This window comes from Scyliorhinus torazame, chromosome 9 (genome assembly GCF_047496885.1).
Source record: "Scyliorhinus torazame isolate Kashiwa2021f chromosome 9, sScyTor2.1, whole genome shotgun sequence".
NCBI classification, from domain to species: domain Eukaryota; kingdom Metazoa; phylum Chordata; class Chondrichthyes; order Carcharhiniformes; family Scyliorhinidae; genus Scyliorhinus; species Scyliorhinus torazame.
Window position 1 is genome coordinate 254,375,613 of NC_092715.1, and position 18,617 is coordinate 254,394,229.

At 47.1% G+C, this 18,617-nt stretch overlaps 1 protein-coding gene across 2 annotated transcripts in view; it reads left to right on the forward strand.

Annotated features, from left to right (window-relative positions):
* Positions 1-18,617, forward strand: part of LOC140429820 (phospholipid-transporting ATPase ABCA1-like) — a 168,837-nt gene that overhangs the window by 77,764 nt on the left and 72,456 nt on the right. For both annotated transcript variants that reach the window (XM_072517273.1, XM_072517274.1), the window contains exons 6-11: positions 1,889-2,010; positions 5,373-5,564; positions 8,378-8,467; positions 14,355-14,592; positions 16,469-16,608; positions 17,556-17,672. In XM_072517273.1, coding sequence (XP_072373374.1) covers positions 1,889-2,010; positions 5,373-5,564; positions 8,378-8,467; positions 14,355-14,592; positions 16,469-16,608; positions 17,556-17,672 — 899 coding nt within the window. The remainder of the gene's footprint in view (positions 1-1,888; positions 2,011-5,372; positions 5,565-8,377; positions 8,468-14,354; positions 14,593-16,468; positions 16,609-17,555; positions 17,673-18,617) is intronic.

An 18,617-nucleotide genomic window follows, 5' to 3' on the forward strand; every position in this document is an offset into this window, starting at 1 on the left:
CACGCAGACACGGGGAGAACGTGCAAACTCCACACAGACAGTCACCCAAGGCCGGAATTGAACCTGGATCCCTGGCGCTGTGAGGGTGCAGTGCTAACCACTGTTCCACCATGCCGCCAGCCAGCGTGTCGGTCCCCCCAGCTCCATGCCACTCCCATGCCATTTGTCTTGAGATGGAGTGGGGGTACGGCAGGGCTACTTACCTGTACAATGATGGATAGCCAATTGAGGCAAACGAAGGCATGGGGGCAGGTTTAGCTCAGTTAGCTGGACAGCTGGTTCATGATGCAGAGCAAGGCCAACAGCATGGGTTCAATCCCCGGCTGAGGTTATTCCTGGAACCTTGCCCCTCACCTGAGGTGTGGTGATCCCCAGGTTAAACCACCATCAGTCGGCTCTCCCCCCCTCAGACAGGAAAGCCTGGGACTTTGGCGACTTTACTTACTTTTTTACGAAGGCCTGTTGACAGAGGCCAATCAGGATTTTCCACATGGGCGCCAGGTTCCTCGAGGTGGCGGGGCTAGTTTACTCGAGGCAGCTTCTCAGTGGAGGACGGAAGGACGTGCTTGGGGGCCCTCCCCAGCTGAAATCCTGAGTGCGGTAACACTGCCTTGTGGAGATATTCCTCTGCTCCTCCTTCGCACACCCCACCTACCCCCCTACCCCCCACCTCCCCCACCGCACTGGTGAGTTGACCACAAAAGCCATTTTCTGTCGTAAATTTGAAAAATATTTTGAAGTGCCCTCTCCCTCATCTGCCTTTCATTGCATTCTCCTGTTTCCACCTAGCTGGATGGCCTCCAGCCTCCCATCCATATATGGAAGCCGAGCCTTCCCTCTGATCATCAATTGGCCACGCCAGGGAAACCACGATGAGTAACTGCTTCACACATTTGCTTCGCAAATGAGGCTTCTGACCCTCATTTGCACCTGAAACCGGGGTCCAGAAACACGCAGCGAAAATCTGTAATGTAGGTTAATGTAAGGTGCAATGAGATTATTGAATCATCCACCGCAGGCAGAGGGCATTCGGCTCATCAAATGTCTGCTTCCACTTTGAAAGAGCTACAAATTAGTTTCCTCTCGGCCCTGCGATTTATTTTTGTGATGTGTATCTCAAATTCCCGGTTTAATCTGCCCCTCCCGTCCTTTCAGGGAAAGCATTCCAGATATCTTTTAAATGTCAATTCTTCCCTTTTTTGAGGGGTTTGGTTGCCCGACAGTTGTTTGCCAGTTCAGCAGTGGAACCCGCTGCTGGAAGCGTGCCGTGGGATCTTTCTTCCATCAAACCAAACAGGCACTTGAGACCTGAGTTTAACATCTCGTCTGGAGAACGACTCCTTTGGCAGCGCAGGTCTCCTTACTGGTTACTGACGGCACGGTAGCACTGTGGTTAGCACTGTTGCTTCACAGCGCCAGGGTCCCAGGTTCGATTCCCAGCTTGGGTCACTGTCTGTGCGGAGTCTGCACGTTCTCCCCGTGTCTGTGTGGGTTTCCTCCGGGTGCTCCGGTTTCCTCCTACAAGTCCCGAAAGATGTACTTGTTAGGTGAATTGGACATTCTGAATTCTCCCTCAGTGTACCCGAACAGGCGCCGGAGTGTGGTGACTAGGGGCTTTTCACAGCAGTGTTAATGTAAGCCTACTAATGTAAGCCTACTAATAAAGATTATTAATAAAGATTGTTATTGTAATAAAACCCACCGCCTGCAGACCTAGAGGCAAACCTGCTGCCATTGACACCAGCTGTACCATTCAGTTACTTTAATGTTGATGGAAGTGTTTTTCCCGACGGATTTGTGGCTTCATCTGAGGCTAACGGATATGGGTTGTAATCTCTGGCCCAGCTCAAGTTATTTGCTTACTAACAGTATCATCTTTTCTCCGCAGACCTAAGGCTCCGGGATTTCTTAATTGAGAACGAGACACTGTCGGAGTTTCTGCAGCAAGACATGTCGTTTGATTCTCATACAGTGAATGAGATCCTGAATGCTGATGTAAATTTTGGGAAGGTAAGGAAGTGGATGGACACAGGAGTGGAATAATAATCCCGGCCTCAGCATGTGATGAACCGTCAATTAGTAAACCTTGCGCCTGCTTACACTTTCTGACAACTTTTTCCTTCTATTAGTTTCCTGTGCTTACACTTAATTTTTTTTTTTAATTTAGAGTAGCCAATACATTTTTTCCAATTAAGGGGCAATTTAGCGTGGCCGATCAACCTACCCTGCACACCTTTGGGTTGTGGGGGTGAGACCCAGGCAAACACGGGGACAATGTACAAACTCCACACGGACAGTGACCCAGAGCCGGGATCGAACCTGGGACCTCGACGGCGTGAGGCATCAGGGCTAACCCACTGCGCCACCGTGCTGCCCGTGCTTACACTTATAATGGAAATTGTCTATGTAAACTTGTCACATTGTAATTACATCCACTTTACAGTGGGGGTGCTATGGTAGAATTACAGCATGACATGTTTACATAGGTAGTTTCTTACATCATTGCGGACATATGAATTTGGATTCGAGGCGTATAAATAAGGACATGGGAAGGCGGCACGGTGGCGGAGTGGTTAGCACTGCTGCCTCACGGCACTGGGAAGCTGGTGAATCCCACCCTATGACGACCTGGAATGATCTGCTTCCATTGAATTCACTTGTGTTACTTTCCTTCTTTACGATTTACTGCACCACATGACGGTTTTTAATATTTTTTTTCACAGGGTGTGAGGATTGATACAAAGGTCAGCATTTGTTGCCTCTCCTTAGGAAGGCTATGGTGAGCTGCCTTCAGAAATGACTGCAGTCCGTGAAAGTACTTCCACAGTGCTGTTGGTTTTCTAACACGCCTTTAAGGGATAGCAGCATGCCATCACTAGAAGGGAAGTGTGTCATGAGATCCAGTCTCCGTTTCAATTTGACCTGTGAGCAGAACACATGGCGCACAGGCCAAAGTGAAACCACATAACATGACACACTTCCCTTCGAGTGATTGCATGCTGTTATCCCTTAAATGGGAGTTTGACCCAGCGATGATGAAGGGACAGTGATGCATTTCCAAATCAGGATGTTGCGTGACTTGGGCGGAACCTTGCATGTGATGTTCCCAAGGTCCGGCCACCCTAGGCACCAATGGGTGTAGGTTTGAGAGGTGAAGATGTTGAAGATGTGTGAGTGCAAATGGACTATAAATTATATGCTCCCTACGCGGCACGGGTAGGGGGCCATTGACAGAGGGCCCCCCCCGCGCGATTCTCTGCGCGCAACTGGCCGAGTTCCTGACGGTGTGGTTCTAACCACCTATCGGCCGTTGGGAACGTCGGGTGGCGGCTGCGGACTCAGTCCGCTGCCGCCCTGGTGAGGGACGAGTAATTGTTCACCGGGGGGGGGGGAGTTCATGGACAGCCAGGGGAGCGATCGGGCGCCACGGACCCGCGGGCACGCGCAATCTCGGGAGGGGGGCCTACATTCTTGGTGCCGCTCCGCGGTGCGAGTCCGCCATGTCGCACGGGGCGCCTGCTGCAGGCCGCCACCGTGCGACATGCGTGGACTCCCGGCCATAAATGCGGGGCCCCGTATCCGCAGCCAGAGCTGCAAGAACCACTCCGGGGCCCCGCCAGCCCCCTATGGATGGGAGAATCACTCAGGACTTTCTCAAGGAAAGTCCAGAGTGAAACGCCAGAGTTTTACACTGGCGTGGGGACATAGCCTCATTATTGGACAATCCAGCCCCTGGTCTTTATTTCGTTGTTGGGGTTGGTTGAAGGATAAATGATGGTGAGTATATGACCATTGTTCTTTTCAGAAAAGGCTCAGGAATCTTTTACAGCAATGTGAGAGGGTAAATAAGAAAAAAACTGAACATCTCAGCTCAGAAGCAGCAAATCTGAGTGACACACTATCCCAATCTGCACAGTAGCATCAGTTTAGATTGTGTATGCGAGTCTTTGAGACAGGCCAAAGCCCATCACCTTCTGCTGACATGTTAAACTGAGACTCCAACTGCCCTCTCAGTGAATGTTACAGATCCCATGGCACCGTTTTGAAGAAGAGTAGGGGAGCTAGTTATCCATGACGTCCTGGCCAATATTTATCCCTTAAAGAACACCGCACAAACAGATGATTTGTTTATCATCAAATTGTTGCCCTTGGGACCTTGCTGTACACAAATTAGCTGTTGTGTTTCCTACATTACAATAGAGCCTACACTTAAAAATAACTTAATTAGCTGCAAAAGCACTTGGGAACCTCCTGTGGTCATGAAAGGTGCTGTATAAATGCAAACGTTCCTTTCAAGGGCACTGCCACCTGAGCCAAGCCTGTCACCATCTTCATAAATAGGTATTTATTCCCAGTGACTGGAAATTCCCACCCGAGGTCAACAGACTTTTATATGGTCCCCGTCCCGTCTGTGGCCATCTTACGTTGGGCGCGGCCGAAGAATCCAGCCCATTGTATAAGACGCTATTTAAGTCAATCAATCAGCAACTCAGTCTGCATTTTATACAGGCATGTCAACAATTTGGACAGAAATGAACAGTATAAATACTGGTCAATGTCTTTGAGATTCTGCCACGCCATGTGAAACCTGGAGGTAGATTAATTATATTCTGTATTCACGTCGCTATCAAAAATGCTCTAGTTGGGTGTAATGGATGGGCAGTGATTCTTGCTTGGATTAGTGACGAGATTATATGAGGTTAGCTACATCCTCCATTAAAATTACTTTGCCAAGAGTAACTTGAAGACTGTAATCTAATTTTCAAGGTTAAGGTAGCAGTTATACACTTGCTGGAACTAGTGTTCATGATTTATGGTGTGATTTTCAGCCACTTGATGAGGTTATAATAACCTTGTAACTAACACATTGCGCTATATAATTTGTGTAATGGTTACATTTTAAAACTTGACCCAGTGGAATTTGCTTCAAGTGGTTGCTGTTGGACTTTGCAAATTGTGTAAGGCTAAATCGTGGGTTAGTATGATTTATAGTGCAATAGCTTTTGACTTGAAAGTAATTTTAATTTGGCTGTTCGTTTAGTCATTACAGCTTTAGAAAATGACTTTTTTTTTGTTGTGTAAGGGTATTAAGGGATATGGAGCAAAGGCAGCTTAATAGAATTGAGTCTCAGGTTAACTATGATCTAATTGAATTGTGGTGCAGCTTTTGAGGGCTGGAGGGCCCCCACTCTTGTTGCTAATAATGCAATTTTAGTTTATTTATTGTTAAACCTACTTTCTATTCTTTTAATCTTTATTGACTTTGGCTTAACTCACTTTATTACATGGAGCACTTAAAGGCATTAAGCACAAGGTCACTAGATATGTCTCTGCACCTCCAACACGGCAAACAGTAATGTCATTCATTTCAGGTCATTACAGAGGGGCAAGGATTACAGCTGAAGGACCTTTGCAATGGCCCGAAACTGGAGGACTTTGTTATCATTGGAAATCGCTCCACCGCCACTGATGTTCAATCTCTCATTTGCACCCTGCCTGAGGCGGAACTGAAAAAAGTCGAACGAGCATTCTTTTCCAACCTGGATATCCTAACGTTTACGCAAGTAAGTTAAGTAATTGAATCCATTCATGACAGTGTATGGCAAAACATATCGGACATTATTGACAGGAGTCGTTATGGCATTGAAGGAGACCATTCAGCCCATCGAGTCCACACTGCTTCATTTTGGAGCAGTCCAGTTATTCTCATTACCCTCTTCTGTTCTCCATTGCCCAACAATTTATTTTCCTCAAATGCCCATCAAAATTCTCTTTGTCCCCACTTCCAGCACCCTCGTAGGCAGCAAGTTCCAGGCTATTGTCACCCTCTGGGTAAAATAGACTCTTCCTCATTTCGCTCCTACATCTTTCATCCAAAACTTGAAATAATAATAATTAACTTTAACTTTATTATTGTCACAAGTAGGCTTACATTAAGACTGCAATGAGGTTACTGTGAAAATCCCCTAGTCACCACACTCCGTCACCTGTTCGGGTACACGGAGGGAGAATTCAGAATGTCCAATTCACCTAACAGCACGTCTTTCGGGACTTGTGGGAGGCACCCGGAGGAAATCCACACAGACACGGGGAGATCGTGCATGCTCCGCCCAGACAGCGACCCAAGCAGGAATCGAACCCGAGACCCTGGCACTATGAAGCAACAGTGCTAACCACTGCGCTACCATGCCCACCCATGTGCCATAATCCTTTCACCATCATCTAATAGGGACAGTTTTTCTTTATCTACCTTACCTAAATCCGTCATACTCTTCTACACCTCTATCAAATCCCCACTCGATCTTCTTTACGCCAAGCAGAAAAACCTGTTTCTCCAACCCAGTAGCTAAAATCCCTCGCCTCTGACAGATCTCCTCTGCACCTGCTCAAATGCCGTTCTTAAAGTGTACTGACCAGAACTGGACGTGATATTCTAGTTGTGGGCTAATCCAAATATTCCCCTTGCCACTGATCAATTTTCCTCTGCTTAATGTCTTGTGGTTGGGGAGGGAAAGAAAGGTGTGGAATTCTGAGCTCTGGAGTTCCACCCCATTTGCATTGAACGTTTGTTTCTGGGCTGGGGCCTACCCTACATGGCTGAGGAGAACTTGCCTGAAAGAGCAGAGAAGTTTAAAATGGCACGTGAAAGGCCTCACCAGTCAGTCAGACTGCCCAAACATACTGGGCATAAAGAGATGTTACATCAAGGTTCGTTCTGTCCACGGCATTACTTCAAAGACCAAGGTAGTTCTTTCTGGCCAGTATTTATCCCTCCAGAAAATCTCCTGTGCTGATGAAGGAAGGAGAACCCTCAGTTTACATATTTTATCTGTAACCATCATCCTATAGCCATGTTTTGGATATGTTGAATATACTCCGATACAGTTGACCCAACGACAATATTTACTGCACAATAGTGGAAAAGTAGCGTATAAAGGCTCTCGAGCTGATATTGCTGTTTTTCTGCCTGTGGTAGTATGTATTGGGGGTCATGTGGGACTGGAAGCCCTAATGTCATTGGCTGACAGATCCCGGGTCCTGGTTGGCCGTTGACCTCAAGCTCCGCCCTGAAGGCGGAGTATAAGAAGCCGGAGTCTTCCCCCGCAGGCCAGTTTACTATCGAGCTGCGGGGGAACAGACACGCTTAATAAAGCCTCATCGACTTCACTCTATTCGTCTCATGGAGTCTTTGTGCGCTACACTGCCCAGTGATGAAAGCGCTAATTAGCCTGTGTGTTTGTCGCTTAATGCCCAGAGGACAGCTTGGTCTGGGCAATAAATATCGCCTCGCGAGCAAAACACTACAGATGCTGTAAATCTGAAATAAAAACAGGAAAAGCGATGAAAACACTCCTCAAGCAGCATCTGTGGAGAGAGAAAAACAGAATTAACCTTTCACGTCAGTGAGCTGGTGTCACATTCTATCTGAGCTGCTGAGTGCTTTCAAACTTTTTGTGGCTTTTTAAAATAAACACTGCCTTATCATCATCGTCCAGATCTCAAAAAATAACATTATTCACAGGAAATACACTTGAAGATACAATTATTGTCCCCAACCATAGCCACCTTACTAATCAAATGCTGCAGTAATATGTTCCGCCCAGTAACACTGTCAGTGATGGCCCAGCAGACCCACAACATTACCTGTTCCATCATGTTTGCTGCGAATTATCGTGCAGCTACATCTGATGCCATATTCAAAGGTTGTGAATAGAATTGTTCTTTTCCAAGAAGAAAACTGTAGAAGGTAACACATTATTTGTTTTGTATTCTCTTCATATCAGAAGCTCATTTAAGTGTCTGCCTATCCCTGCTGCGAAAGTGGTCAACTTTGTTTATTGTTCAAACATGAAGCAAGGCCGCTAGGCAAAAAGACCATGGGATTGCAGATAATGTGTTTTTATGTGCACTTATATAACTTCAGTGGAGAGTAAAACTGGCTGGGGTGTAAAAAAAAACAGCATCACGCCTAATCCTTAAATTAAAAATCACTGTGTGTGTGTGTGTGTGTGTGTGTGTGTAGTTTGTGGGTATGAGTGTGTACGGGTGTGTGAATGTGTCTGCGTGTGTTTGGAGGTGAGTGGGCTGGTTTGTGTGTATTTATAGATGTGTGTGTTTGTAGCTGCGAGGGTGTCAGTGTGGGGGATGTGTGTTTGTGTGTGTGAGTGTGTCTGTGTATTTATAGATGTGTGTGTTGGTAGCTGCGAGTGTGTCAGTGTGGGGGATGTGTGGTTGTATGTGTGAGTGTTTGTACGTATGTGTATTTGTAAGTGTGTTGCAGGGTGGTTATGTGTATTTATAACTGTTTTTTGGGGGAGGTGTGTCTAGGCATGAGTGTATTTCCTTTGCCACTTAATTCTCTGTTCATGTTTTACAGAAAAGATTGATCACTAATCCTAATACAACAGTGGAAGTGACTGAAGCCATGGATATCGTGCTGCAAAACTTGATGATTCTTGCTAAAGAGGTACAACGACCTTTTAATGTGGAATTAATAGCTGGGAAGTGTTGCTAGATGGCAGCCGGGAGGAGAGAACTACATTTCCAAAGGTCCATGATTTACTCACCAGCTTTGATTAGCCAGGAATCCTGTTGTCTTTTTCAAAAGCGTCAGTGTGTGGCACAGCTAATCAATAACCTTTAATATCATCAAGGGTCCTCAATGCCTCCTTTACCTTCATGTGTGAACTTCACACGTCGTTAATGCTAGCTCAGTCATTGTTGAAGGGTGGAATATTTTCCTCTATTCAATTCCAATGATTAGCATCAAGCGCTCCAGAGGTACAATCAGTCACTGACAGATGCAGACTAAAGCACCCTGTCGTGCTGCCCCTAAACAATGGGGGAGATGGTGGCGTATTTGTAATATAGCAATCCTGGGAACCAGGGTTCAAATCCCACCATGGCAGATGGCGAAATTTGAATTCAATAAAAAAAATGTGGAATTTTAACAATGGCCATTGTTGGTGTAACAACCCACCTGGTTCACTATTAATGCCTCTTGGGAAGGAAATCTGCCGTTGGTTGAATCTTAAAATGCCCTCTGAAGAAGGGCAATTAAGGATGGGCACTAAATGCAGATCCAGCCAGCGATGCCCATATCCTGCGAATGAATTGGGACAAAATGTACTCTGATCCAATCTCAGAAGAGTATGACCCCTGACCCACTGCTTGACACGTTGCCATTTCCCCAGAACAGTGAGTGGCTCTCAATAAAACTTCCAAGTCAGTGTCTGATAATGACTGCTCTGTACTGTGAACTCACATACCCATTAGAAACTGCATAGACATTGCGCAAACCACCTCCACACCAGTTGTTTGCTGCCGAGAGAGCGATATTTTTTAAAATCGAATAAACCAAGTGCAGTTGCTTCCTTGCGAGCACATCACTCCTGCTGGTTTCGATCAGAATGGCAAAGATTCGGCAGGTGCCAGCCGCGGTTTGGGTGGTCGCTCTCTTGCAAGACAGACAGTTGTGCGTTTAAGTCCCACCCCCAACGGCAAACAGCACAAAAATGCAGGCTCACACGCCAGTGCACGACTAGAGGGAAAGCTGCAGTGTCAAAGTGGCCCTCTTTTGGATGAGATATTAAACCAATTAAGGCCTCCCCTGCTCTCTCAAAAGATCCCTATTTTACAGGAGGATGGGGGAGTTTATCTCTGGTGCCCTGGCCAATATGGAATCCTCAATCAACGTCACTAAAACTGATCATCTAGGCATAATCACATTGCTGTTTGTGGGAGCTTGCTGTGCACAAACTAGTTGTCATGTTTCCTACATTACATCGCTAATTCAAAAGTGTTCATTGGCCGGAAGGCACCTCCTGAGGTGGTCAAAGGTGCTATGGAAATGCAGTCTTGCAATCTAGTTCTAGCCGTCAAGAATGTAGTTAGCTTTTGACTTTTTCTGAACTATTTTTCTGATGTTGTTGCTGTTTTCAACACGTGTCGGGATACAGTGCTACATGTGAGTTCTACTGTACTTTGGAAAAGTGACTTCACTGGAACGTCGCAGTGTTGCAGGTGTGGCTTACATTAAACTTGACAGCATCGGACCAGGCCATTCAGTCCAACTTACCTAAGCTGGTATTTATGCTCCTCACAAACCTCCTATAAACATATCCTTTGATTCCTTTCTCCCTCAGGCACTTAGCGGACTTCTCCTCAAATGCATCTGAATGATTTGCCTCAAGCGCCCCATGTTAGTAGCATGTCGCACACTCTTAACCACTCCCCATATTCCATTTTCTTGGAACGTCGCCTGTTTTAATTCAGCGCTTGGCTTTCTCCACCCATTTTATTCGCCAGTCGCCTCGCCTTCCCCTCCTCTCCTGAATCAGTCAACATCAACTTCCTCGCCAAAGTCTCAAAAAGCAGGCCACGTGGTTTTATCACGTTGCTTTTTGTGGGGCCTGACTGGGCATAAAATGACTGTTGCGTGAGAACACTTTCCGAGTATTTCATTGGCTGCAGGAAGTGCTGTGAGACTCGCTGTGAGACGTGGTGAAAGTTGGGATACAGTTCTTCTGATATTCGCATGGCTCGCTGTCTTACCAGGCAGCCAGGGTGAACCTGCGAGCTTGAACAATGGGTGCTCGAAGACTATTTAACTTTCAGGGTCACTGCAGTCCCCACCCTACACCTGTATCCACATGTACACAACGTTCACCTGACATTCGTGGATTATGAATTGGGAGAAGGTGCCTTGCCTGATTTCCCTTGTCCCCGATCCTTCCCCCTTTAGTCTTACCTAAGAGCACCGTGACTTACTTTTGAAAATCCACTCAAGGGATGTGGGCTTCGCTAACTAGGCCACCCATTATTGCCCAACCCTAATTGCCCTTGAGCCACCTCCTTGCACCACTGTAGTTAACTGACCATAGGGCAGAATCAAACCTGCCCAACTCTGTAGAGATCAATTAATTCAGTCAATCTAGAGGCCCGCCTCAATTTCAACCGCAAAAATAACGAGCTCGGAAACTTGATGGGCCATTGGCCCCTGCAGGGTCAGTTTGATTCGAGCTTGTTCCTATGCCTCTGCTGAAAATAATCGTTTGCAGTGCAAAGGAGAAAAGCAGGTAGACTTTTGACAAAATCAACACTGTCAGAAAGATCGCTTTAGAGTAGATTAAAGACACAAAATGTACCTCTGACTACCATGTACAAATAAGGCTAAATAGCTCTCATATGGTGGGTGTTAACATGCAGCTTGCCTTGCAAGCTTGGATCTGCTACACAAGGATTTATTGCATACAATTTCCTTGAGTGCAAACCAGAGAAACAGGCCATTCGGCCCACCATGCTAGTGTTTGCCTCTTCCCAATTCGCTCTGTCTAACCCTACCAGCATATTCTTCTTTTCTGCCTCGGGTGTTTAACTGTCTATCCTTTGAATACATCTATGCTATTTTAGCTCAGTTGGCTGGACAGCTGGTGCGGGATGCAGAGCGAGGCTCGCAGGGTGGGTTCAATCCCCCGGCCAGCTGAGGTAATTCATGAAGGCCCCACTTTCTCAACCTTGCCCCTTGCCTGAGGTGTGGGGACCGTCAGGTTAAATCGCCACCAGGCAGCTCTCCCCCTTCAAAGGGGGAAAGCAGTCTCTGGTCAGCTGGGACTATGGCGTCTTAAGGCGGTTTACTGAGTTTCACACTCTCACCGCTCTTCGAGGTAATACGTTTTTCCTCAATTCCCGATTGGATTTATTAGTGAGCAACTTGCATTCATGGCAACTGGTGTTCGTCTTCTCCCTAAAGTGGAAACATCTTTGCCATATCTGCCCACCAAAGCCTTTCCCAGTCGTAAAGATCTTTTATTTGGTCACCCCTCTGCCTTCTGCATTCATTTTATTTTCCACGGCATACGGGCGTTGCTGGCAAAGGGGGGGTGGGGGGGAGGCATTTCTTGACCATCCCTAATTTCCCTTGAAGGGTGGGCCGTTTCAGAGGGGAGTTGAGAGCCAACCAGATTTTTGTGCAAGTTAGATGGGGTTACGGGGATAGGGCGGTGGAGTGGGCCTAGGTAGGTTGCTCTTTCAGAGGATCAATGGACTGAATGGCCTTCTTCTGCACTGCAGGAATGCCGTGATTCTTGTGGGTCTGGGGAATGCTTACTCCCTTGCGCTTCGTTTACCTCTTTGCATGTACTCCGACGCACTGTCCGCTAACCCTGACTTGATACGTGAGGCCACATCTGCGGCTCCTCTTTTGTGCGATCCCCTCTGATGTTGAACCGCGACTGCTATTCAAGGAGCTCCCTTCCCTCGGATTTCTAAATGTACAAATGAATCGCGTCGGAGTCTTTTGTCAAATGAACTGCAGTAACCCCGTTCTTCGTGAGAGGCTCATGGGCCACCCGGGTTTAGTGGTTGTTTTCATGTTCCCTCAGTGTGACTCCAACATCCTCTTTTCCGGTTTGAGTCAGGGTAAACCCACTCAGAACATACATTTTGTAAACTGCTTGCCGAGTCAGTTCTCACCAGTTGCAGCAGAATTGTGATATATGTCTTTTTTATAAAGCAGAAAAAAAAAAATATATGCTTTGCTTAGGTCTCTTGGCCCAAAAATAGTTTCACATGTAAACAGTGTTAAGTTTCAGAACTTTTACTGTTACAGCACTCAGGCTTGCCTTTGTCCGTCAGATATAATTGGAATCATGTGATAGCGAACTTGCCGACGTGGCCAAGCCATTCCAGTACACCCTGCTCTGAGGCACTTGCATTTTGCTTGGACTTCAGCCAGATAGACCAGATAACTGCAATTCTTGTCTTCGCAATCTTCGCAAGCAGAACAGTTCCAACAGTGCTGGAAAACATTCGGCAGGCCAGCCGGCACCTGTGGAGGTGGGAAGCAGAGTTATGCTCTCAGCTCGAGGACCTCTCGTCAGCCGTGGCAAGAGGTCATTGACCTGAAGCATTAAACTCGACGTCTTGTCTCCACACTTGCTGCCAGGCCCGATGAGTTGCTTTCTGGTTTTTATTTGCTTCAGATCGCCAGAAAACGCAGTACTTTCCTTCTGTTGAACTGTAGTCCGCTGGCCTTGAAGGCGTTTTAATACTGTTCATAAAGTAGCAGTTGCGTGTTTTGAATATACCCCGAGTGTCCGCTGGTTTCTTGGTTGTGTACAAATGCTTCTGAAATGGAGGAATGGAGCCTCCTGCGGTTCTTCTCTGTGTGGAGAATTTGCAGAATGACAGAATCTCAATTGTTACAGCTTCGAGGGGGGCCATTCAGCCCGTCATGTCTGTGCTGGCTATCCCAATGAGCTGTGCACCTCGTGGCATTCCCCCGTCCTCTCCCCAAAACCCAGCACAATATTCCTTTTCAGATAATAATCCAATTCCCCTTTTCCGCGCCTCGACTGTACCTGCGTCCTCCACGTTCTCAGACAGTGCATCCCAGATCCCAACCACCCGCTGCGTGAAAATAAATTCTCCTCGGGTCGCCATCGCCCCTTTTGACAATTACTTGAGGTCTGTGCCCTCTTGTTCACAACCCTAGTCCGCTCTGGGCAGCCTCCTATTTTCAGCCTCCTGCAACTGGTGTCCCCTCCCACCCAGTGGCTGGGTGGTCAGTTGCCGAATGTGAGACAGGCATACAAAGTGATCATGAGCCCCTGAGGTAGGACCTCCCTCATTCCCCGAGCTTCTTCAGTCATTTTGGACCTTGGCTGCAGTCTCTCCTTGCATCTCCATAAATATTGGGGCCAGAGAGCATGTTACAGTCAGAGGTTTTCTTGCTCAGTTTTTACACCGAAGTAGCTCATGTCCACCCCAGGCTGTGTTCAGCTATTGTCTCCGAGCCTGGCTGTATGAAAGGAGAAACGTGAATGTGATAGAAACAAGCAACCTCACTCTAGAAGCCACTGTCAGAGAGGAAACTTGTTTGACATCATCAACGCATCCCATCACCCTGATCCTCTGAATCATGAACATTTTGTGTTGATCTCACAGTCCCAACAAGTATCCCATTCATAAAAGGACCATGAGAGCAGGTTCTGTAACTCCACCACAGATGCATTTATACACGGTCGAGCAACCAAGGACTGTCGGGATAGATTGAAATGACAGGGTAATTACAGTATTGAAAATTCGACATACGTGAGACATGCTCACTAGGAATAGGTGTGTTAGTGTTACAAGCAGTGATTCTCACAAACTTTCATTCCCCGAGGCTGTGGTGATCATTTCCGCTTGGGTCAGATTCTCAGCGATTGGAAACTCCCTCGCCTGCAAAAAGCGAGACCCTTTCTGTTTGTCAGTTCAAAGGGTGGGGAGGGTACCAGAGAGGCAGCCGGGTAGTAACACACATTGTTTTCTATCTCCCCCCCCCCCTCCCCCTCTTCGTACTCTTTGTGCAGTTGACAGAAGTGAAGAGTTGGGGCGACATGAGAAGGGAGGTGATGCTACTGTCCAACGACAACATGACCGGGTCTCCGCAGGAACTGTACCAGGCCGTGTCGAGGATCGTGTGTGGTCACCCCGAAGACGGGGGCTTAAAAATCAAATCATTGAATTGGTACGAGGACAGCAACTATAAATACCTTCTGGGTAAAAATGGCACGGACGAGGAGGCTGCGCACTATGACAATTCAACAAGTGAGTGTCCACATTAGGCTGTCGCCGTGCAAGTTAAAACCATGCACTTTTTGCAAATGGTGAACTCATGTAACAGACTGGATTTGGATGCCGGGGGAACGCTGGGTGGGTCGTCTCGGGTTGCCAACTCTCCAGAATTCGCCTGGAGTCTCCAGGAATTAAAGATTAGTCTCCTGGTCGCTGCTATCATAGAATTTACAGTGCAGAAAGAGGCCAGTCGGCCCATCGAGTCTGCTCCGGCCCTTGGAAAGAGTGCCCCACTCAAGCCCAAGCTCGCGCCCTAACCCCGTAACCCTGGAGAGAAGTCACAAGGTCAATTGAAAATAAAGATGGTCCGCTTATTTTTTATTTGCTTCCAACACTTTTGTTCACTGCCTTTGAAAACATTGGAGATGGTGGTGATGGTGGGCGGGGGGGGGGGGGGTTGCTGTTTGGCCAGATGGAGTGGGTTAAGATTGGAGGTCATTTGATGAGACCTCTAGGAAGATCTCCAATCAGAGTTGGCAACACCAGTATGAAGGATAGGATCAGATTTCTGATGTTTTTTTTCTTAGCTGTATACACTTGCCTTCGTGTTGTGTTGTTTTGTGAACAGTCACCGCCCATCATGGGGGTGGTGGGTGTTAACTATTTGCTTCCATTTCTCCTCTAATATGTCACACTGATAAAGTCAAAGAGAATTTTATGCAGTTCGTGGAGAAGCAACATTATAATTTGTTTGGTACAGTCATACAGTCATTCAGCACAGAAAAGGCCTTCGGCCCATTGACTCTGCGCTGGTCCCAAACAACCACCTAACCATTCTATTCCCATTTTCCATCACTTGGGAGCCTCGTATGCTCTGGGGTCGCAATTGCACATCTAAATACTTTTTCACTGTTGTGAGGGTCTCTGCCTCTGCTCCACTTTCAGACAGCGAGTTCCAAACTCCCACCACAGTCCAGGTAAAAAGTGTTTCCTCACAGCCCCTCTAAACCTTCTGGCCCTGACCTAAAATCTATGCCTCTGGTCATTGATCCCTCCACCAAGGTGAAAAGTTTATTTCTGTCTCCTCTAACTATGCCCCTCATAATTTTATATATCTCAATCAAGCCCCCCTCAGTCTCTTCTGCTCCAAGGAAAACAATCCAAGTCTGTCCAATCTCTCTTCATAACTAACACTCTCCAGCCCAGGCAACATTCTGGTAAATCTGGTAAATCTCCTCTGCATCCTTTTGAGTGCTATTGCTTCCTCCCTTCTTAAATAATGGTACCACATTAGCTATCCTCCAGTCCTCCAGCACCTCTCCTGTGGCCAAAGGGGAATTGAAAATGATTGCCAGCGCCCCTGCTATTTGCTCCCTTGCCTCATTCAACAGCCTGGGATACATTTCATTTGACCCTGGAGATTGGTCTACTTTTAAGCCTGTCAGACGACTCGGAACCTCCTCTCTATTTGTGTTAATCTCTTCAATTTTATTACAGCCCTTCACTCTGATTTCTATACCCACACTGTCCCTCTCCCGAGTGAACATTGGCACAAAGTACTGCGGAACTTCAGTATTGCTGGAAAGTTGGACGCGTGATCAAAAGCGTGGGGGCAGTAGTTCCCGGATGCATTCTCCATGATAATCCCTCGACTAATCCGAGTTGACCTGACAACCAATTGGCACCCCTTTACCCTCACGCTGTATAAACGTTTGAATTGTTGCAATCTTTGGAAATGTGGCAGTTTTGTATTGCTGAGGTCATGGAAGGCACTAGGCAAATGCAGGTCTTGTTTTTCAGTTTTTTTCTCTCTCGCTCTATTTCACTCATTCGCCTGCAGGGAGAAAACAAATAATCACTTAGCCCGTTTGCGGATCTCTGAATGTAAAACATTTGCTTTCCTTTCAAGCACCATACTGCAACGATTTGATGAGGAACTTGGAATCCAATCCCATCTCGAAGATGATCTGGAGGGCCATGAAACCCCTGCTGGTCGGCAAGGTCCTGTACACTCCTGACACCCCCGTGACCCGGAGAATCGTTAAAGAGGTAAGCCTTCATTTTAAGGAGGCCAAGGTAACCAGGAACACATTTCCCTTTTTCCGAATCTACACCTTTTGCCATTCCCTGCTCCATCCCATTTTCTTCCTTTGTACTGTACATCCTGTCGTGAATAAAGGGCATGGCCTGTCTTAGTTCCCTGATAAAATACATTTGGGGTTGCCAGATGCCCTTCTTAATGGGTAAGAATGAGTTCACGTGCAGGTCAGCCATGACCTAATTGAAAGCAAGGCGTGCCTTGAGGGGCTGAATGGTCTACTCTCCTCCCATGTTAATAAACTGGGTTGAAAACCCAGGCATGATTACCTTCGCTGGCTTCAACTTTGGAACCTGCCCAATGGTTAGATTACGAACTCATGGGCCAAAATTCTCCAGCCGTTCCCACTGCCGGGATCTTCTGGTCCTGCCGGCGGCGACCCCCCCCCCCCCCCCCCGAAGGGTGTGAACAACGAGAAAACGGGAAACCCCCCGTTTAACTCAGTTGGCTAACTGGTTCCCAATGGGGAGGCCAGCAGCCATGGGTTCAATTCCTGTACCGGCTGAGGTTATTCTTGAAGTCGTCTCAATCTTGCCTCTGATCTGAGTTAAATCATCACCAGTCAGCTGTTCCCCTCAAAGGAGAAAGCAGCCTATGGTCACCTGCGACTATGGCGGCTGCACTTTACTTCCTACATTAACAATAAATGACTACATTTCAAAAAGTACTTCATTGGATGTTAGTGCTTTGAGAAGCTTACATTTCGTGAAGAATGCAAAGTCTTTTGGTCTTCCATTTTTATTCACGCAGAAAAACAACCAGCTGGTCAGCTTTTTATGTTACTCAATGTTTAGGGCGATCATTGTACATGGAATTTCAACCCAGTCGATCCACCCAGCTTTATTCCCAGTATGCCTCCTCAACTTGTATCTCAAGGTTGGCTTGATTGGTTTTTCAGGTGAACAGGACCTTTCAAGAACTAAGTGTCTTCAGAGAGGCTGGAGAGATGTGGGGAGAGATTGGACCAAAGATCTGGGAATTTATGGAAAGAAGCCAGGCAATGGATCTGATTCGAGTAAGTACATATTGTCGGCTGGGTATAGTCTCTCTTGTGTTGTCATTATATCTCATGTTGGCTGTCTCTGGAATGAATTAACATGATCATTGTGTGCCACCAACAAGATACGATCATTGGTCTAACTATTGTCTCAAATTCATTGACACCATGTGAACAGAATGCCTGGATGGGTGTAACTCCAACGCCGCTCAAGAAGCTCGACACCATTCAAGACAAAGCAGCCCCGCTTAGTCGCCATCCCATTCACCACCATAAACATTTGCTCCCTCCCAACACCAAACGGTATCAGCAGTGTGTACCATCGACAAGTGCGCTGCTGCAAGTTACCAAGGCTTCGTCAACAGCACCTTCCAAACTTGCAAGCTCCATGGCCGAGAAGGAGAAGAGGAGCAGATACCTGGGAACACCTCCACCTGGAGGTTTCCCCCGAGTCACTCACCATCCTGATTTGGAAATGTATTGGCCGTTCCTTCACTGTCTCTGCTTAAAAGGATAGAGAATTGGTTGACTTCCTGATCAGAGGGTTATTACTGATAAAAACAGTTCTGCAGGGACACCAATAATAGTATAACATTTGGATGAGTGCAGCTCCAACAACACTGGGTGGGAAAAGGCCCTGAAAGGCCTCAATAAAGGTGCGGGCAGGCTTCCCACCTCAGGCCTTGCCCGCCCCACCATTAAATTGTATCTTGGACAGACGGGCAGGATCCTGGAAGGAATCCTGTCCGTGCAATTTTACACCCCCCTCCACCTCAGACCCTGCCTGGTGGGAGGGGTGGGTGGGAGCATAAACCTCTGGCCCATATCGCTGCTTATTCACTGTCACTGGATCAAAGTCCTGGAACCCCCTCCCTAACAGCACTGTGGGTATACGTACACCACATGGACTTCGGCGGTTCATCACCACCCCCTTCTCAAGGGCAATTAGGAATGGGCGATAAA